The 5,008-nt window shown below is 45.1% G+C and overlaps 1 protein-coding gene across 1 annotated transcript; it reads right to left on the bottom strand.

Annotated features, from left to right (window-relative positions):
• Positions 1-558: 558 nt before the first annotated feature.
• LOC119272799 (uncharacterized WD repeat-containing protein C17D11.16-like) lies at positions 559-4,795 on the bottom strand. Its single transcript, XM_037554185.1, has 16 exons — positions 4,620-4,795; positions 4,341-4,543; positions 4,139-4,224; positions 3,921-4,028; positions 3,464-3,590; positions 3,310-3,368; positions 3,133-3,204; positions 2,972-3,039; positions 2,787-2,883; positions 2,623-2,691; positions 2,041-2,139; positions 1,553-1,693; positions 1,433-1,462; positions 1,283-1,345; positions 1,118-1,195; positions 559-1,003 (listed from the first exon to the last, which is right to left on the bottom strand). Exons 1-16 carry the CDS (start codon positions 4,736-4,738, stop codon positions 953-955), a joined length of 1,470 nt encoding a protein of 489 aa, XP_037410082.1. The 5' UTR covers positions 4,739-4,795; the 3' UTR covers positions 559-952.
• Between the last annotated feature and the right edge of the window lie 213 nt (positions 4,796-5,008).

Consider the following 5,008-nt stretch of genomic DNA (forward strand, 5'->3'; position numbering starts at 1 on the left):
ACACGCAAAAGGCACACAAGCCACAATGGGTCAAGTTAAACACTAGTACTCTCTCCGATTCAAAATAAGTGTCGCGGTCTTGGTTTAAATCACACATATTATTGAGATGGAGGTACGTGATACTCCCACTGTAAACTAATATAAAATCTTTTAGATACATGGTTTATCACAAGTGATGGGAACCAAGCCACTTGGAGATGCTGCCGGGGCCGCTTTTCCGCTGCTGATTCGGACAGGCGTCAGCGTGCGTGCGTGCGTGCACCCGTGCAGCCATCCATCGCCCGTTGCCCGCGAAGAGAGACCACACTGTCTGTACTGCACACTATACCCTTTCCTTCTTCATTCAAAACCCCCTTTCTTTTCCGAGCTGAAACTCACAGGATATTATTGTTTTCTGGAACACCCACAAACCGCACGACGCCGACGTGACACGGAAAAGGAGAACTCCACGTACGCAGCGGTGCAGTGCAGTAGAGAAAGGGAGCACCCCGAAAAGAGACTGGATCATTTCCCAAAGTGAAGAGATCGGATTAGTTTACAGAGCAAAAGGGCATCGCGTGCATGCATGGCCACGTTGCCGCACGCAACTGTACGAACCACAGGAGGATGATATATTACAAGTGGAGTCCAGTTTTCTAACCAACAGAATGTTTTCCAGTGCTGATAATGCATGTCTGCTTTCTTTCTCCTCCTTGCATTTTCATGTTTTTTTTTCTCTCCAGCAGATAAACGTGTGGATTGGCAACGCTATGTGTTGTACTCTGTATGTCGAGGTCCAACCAGCCAACACGGGGTCTAAAATACTACTTGAGTGTGAGTTCCAGACCTGCGCTACAGATCACTACAGATCCATTTTGTCACTACCCATACTACAACCGTGGTGGGCATTAGTCTCTGTGCCTCTCTGGAAGGAGTCTCTGGAGAAAACTGTAATCCATTTCGCAGCATATGTCTACTTGCCGAATCTATTAGCCACCGCTGGTTCCAACAGTGTGTTCCAGACCTGCCAAATATGGAAAGAGAGTACAGTGATTGTGTGAATGGGAAGAGTCATACATGGACATGAGCGACAAACCTTCGACAGACAGACAGAGGATATGGGCAGCATTGTGCTTACCTTCAGTTTGCCTTTCGATCCTCCGCATGCTAGCAGGAAGGGGCTGTCGTTCGAAAACGATACCGAAAATATAGCCCCCTGGAGATTAGAAAGTTGGGTGAGCAACATAGTAATCAGAGTAATCCCTTCTAAATATAAAGAAGGGTTTCACTTGAGTGTGCATACAAGGTTTGGATTCAGCGAAGCGACGCATGACGGCTGGTTGTTCGACAGATCCCAGAGCTCCACCTGCGTTCAGAGATATGTATGTGTTAGCAACCGGTTGGATTCAGTGTCGGAAGTGTTATTGGCTTCTTCGTAATGCAAAGTTCGCACCGTGTTATCAGTTGAACCTGTCGCAAGGAGCTGCAAGAGGAAACAGCACATCATCAGTAATTCGGTTTATGTGGCTGCGTCTTTTTTTTTACCACACCTGGTATAAAAGTTGTAACATACATTGGGGGTAGATGGGGTAAAGGATATTGAAGAAACAGCCTTGTCGTGTGCGTGCAGAGTAAACATGGGCTGGCCGCAATTTGAATGCGATGAAGCTGTCCGCGTATCAAATGCTTGAACCGTCCCATTTTCAAGACTAACCTGCAAGACCCAGTTGCCACATTACTATTATATTGAGTGAATCAGAATCACAAATTCATTCTGCGATTACGACTTGGCGAATAGCTGCATGGAACCGGAAATTTTGTGACATACAGTTAAGAGATGGAAATGGTTTGAACTCGCTTATAGAATCGTCGAGTCTATAGTCCATTAGTCCTGCATCCTACTCAAAACATGTTGCTTCTCATAACAAAAAGCATGGACTCTGTTAATCTGGATTTCAATCATACTGTTTCCTAATGGAAACTTCACTTCAAGTTTAGCAGAAGTCAGAAATTTCCAATAAGCGGGTTTCAGCATGTGTAAAGAACAATGAAATCACTTACCACAAACGTGTGTTCATTGTGTGGATCACAAGCTAAGCTTTCGACATCTGCTTCTACGGACCATTTATGACAACTTCGTCCATCACCTCTCATGTCAGTCTGTAAAATGTTAAGAGTGTAAGTTCAGTAGATGGAAGTACAAAATATACAAAAATAATAATTGATAAGTAACAGACTCTTCAACAAGAATGTAAAGTTAACACTGAACTGCATTTCAAAATATCTGCAGTAACACAGCAGAAAACAAGAATGCCAATTTTTTTGACGCGTACAAGAATGCAAATTAACATGTCATCTTCACCGTGCAAGAGAAGAGACTAACGAGGCTGTCAAGACAAATCCCAGGAACCAAAATCAGAAGGTAATAAGAAATATGTTATATAATCAGTATGTTCATATTTGGTTATTGGTTACTCATACATTACTGGGTGGTGTCCATGGCTCAATTACACAACACAGATGAGATTAGTAATTGCTGACATGCTAGAAATCAACATGATGCTTAGAATCTGGCCAATACATCATGAGCAGCAGCAGAAATTCAAGGAATAAAAATTCACATAATGGCTTACAATCCATTACCATGGCAACTGATCTATCAAAAGATCCACTGAGAAGAACTTCAGGTGACCTCCAGGCAACTGATTGAACCTAAATGTTGGGGGAAGGGAAAATTAACTTAATATGCCACCATAACCTTTCGGACTGATATATACAGAAGTCAATAAGAAGAATGCAATCATTGCCTTGTCATCATGATGTTGCAGTGTGCGATCACATTTACTGGTATATAAATCCCAAACTTTAATAGTTTTGTCTGCACTTGCACTAGCTAGAGCGTTCCTGAAGTTCATAAGGAGTCATCAGCAGGGGTCCAATAAGTGAACAGACAACAAGGGAGGCAACCACTCAAGTTGTAACGTAAACGCACCTCACCACTGCATTCCATGCAAGTCCGAGCACAGAACTTTTGTGGCTACCCTCCTTGTATATTTTTCCCTGCACATGACATGCCAAATGAATAATGTAGCTAGGATTTCAAGGAAAAAAATGAACGCTCACCCGCGCAACAATGAAATATTAGTAGCATACCTTCTCCCCCTTAACCTTTTCTCTGTTTTTTGAAAGTCCTCCTAGCACAATATGTGGTTTGACCTCATCAACCTGTGTAATAACATCAAAGCCCAACAACAAAACATAAATTTCTTTGAAGAAAAACAACTCATGGTCGTATGAAGTAATAGTGTCGTATGTCTCTGAGAACATTACAATATCCAAGTTCCATATTTCAATTGCAGGATCCATGGTTCCAACAGCAATGAAATTCCCTGTAGTGAGGAATAGAATAAGCCTTCATTTATTTGTTTAACAGAAACAAAGCAGCACTCTTTGCTTCTTAAAACTCAAGTGACACCAATTTTACCTTCTTTCTTGGCATCCTTAAAGTTAAAATCCATCCAAGCCGTGCAGAGTGGAAAATCTGAGAGAGGGACCTCATGATGAACATACATATTAAGATCCCCGTCCTCCAATTCTTCCACTATACTAACCTGTCATAGATAATAAAGTTTTACATGTCACATCTTACATGCATATAACCGGGCATACATACTATATGAGCTAGTAATGTCCAGCACAGAGAGGGAAATGCAGGGTTAAAATGTGAAATAAGCACATTCTGTATGCACAGTAAACAATACTCTGCTGACATCAACTAAATTTGAGAATACAAATCTATTCAGTCCAACAAGAATAATGCTCCACATAAATGTTTCCGCTTTGCCTTCTTGTTACTAGAAGACTTCCAGAATCAGAGAAAAAGAACGACAGCTACATTTTTAGCAAATGCAGAGAAAAAGAGTTGATAACTTGACACTTGCCTGAAGAGAGTTAAACTCATCCTCGTTGTGTGCACAAACAATCAGCATATCAGTAGGTTTGATAGCCATGTCTTCAATCTCCTCGTCGTCTTCATCACCATCATCATCCTAATAAAGCAGAGAAGGTGGCTCATTCACCTACAATGTAATGCTGATGCCACCACCAAGAACAAAAAAGAGCAATACATCTCCGGAATGGCAAGAGAAATCATACTCACATCGCTGTTCCTGATGAGATGAGGGTCCTCTTCGTTGTTCTCATAGTACAAATCCCCCCTCCCGCCGGCACTGAGAAGCTCAGGCTCTGACGCAAAATACGTACAGGTTGCAGTTCAAGCATCAGCCAGTGCCACACACAAGACAAGACATGATCGAATTGGCAGCCAAGGGGGCAGGGCAACCGGCAACGGGAGAACCTACCGTCATCCTCGTCGTCGTAGTCCTCCATGTGGAGCTCCTCAAGCCCATGGGAGACACCGCCGACGGCGCCTCCCGAGCCGGTCTTCCCGAGCGCCTCGGCGGCGACCTTGGCCTGGGCGACATCCTCATTCTCCTCCTCATCAGCGCCGTCGACCTCCATCTCGCCATAGTCAGCGTCGGCTTCGGCGTCACTGCCGTCGTCCCTGTGAGCAGAATGCACGGTCATGAGGTCGCCGCGACAGGGGCGAAACAGAGCAGGGGAGGCGAGGCGAGGCTGACTCTGTGGCGAGGGCGATGCTCCTCATGGCCTCGTCGATATCCTCCTGCGTGGGCGGGTCCGCCTGGATTGGGGCGCTCCTGGCGGCGCCCCTGGGCACCCAAGACATGGACGAGATCATCTCCGGCGCGCCGGGCTTGGTGGCGCGAGCAAGCGGCGGTGGAGTGGGATGGGGACAGAGGTGAGGGACACGGGTTTGTTTCTTTTTTTCGTCTGGGAAAAAACGAGGGTTTTGTTTCTAGTCGGCTCGGAGGCGGCAGCTGGGCTTTTATTGGACTGGGCCGAGCGGGGCGGCGTGCTATGCCGTGTGACCCAGCCCACCTGGATGGGCCTCGTTTTGTTCTTGTCTCTCTTTTGTCGAAATCACTAATTAACGAGTACTTCTTTCAAA

This window comes from Triticum dicoccoides, chromosome 3A, assembly GCF_002162155.2.
Source record: "Triticum dicoccoides isolate Atlit2015 ecotype Zavitan chromosome 3A, WEW_v2.0, whole genome shotgun sequence".
NCBI lineage: Eukaryota > Viridiplantae > Streptophyta > Magnoliopsida > Poales > Poaceae > Triticum > Triticum dicoccoides.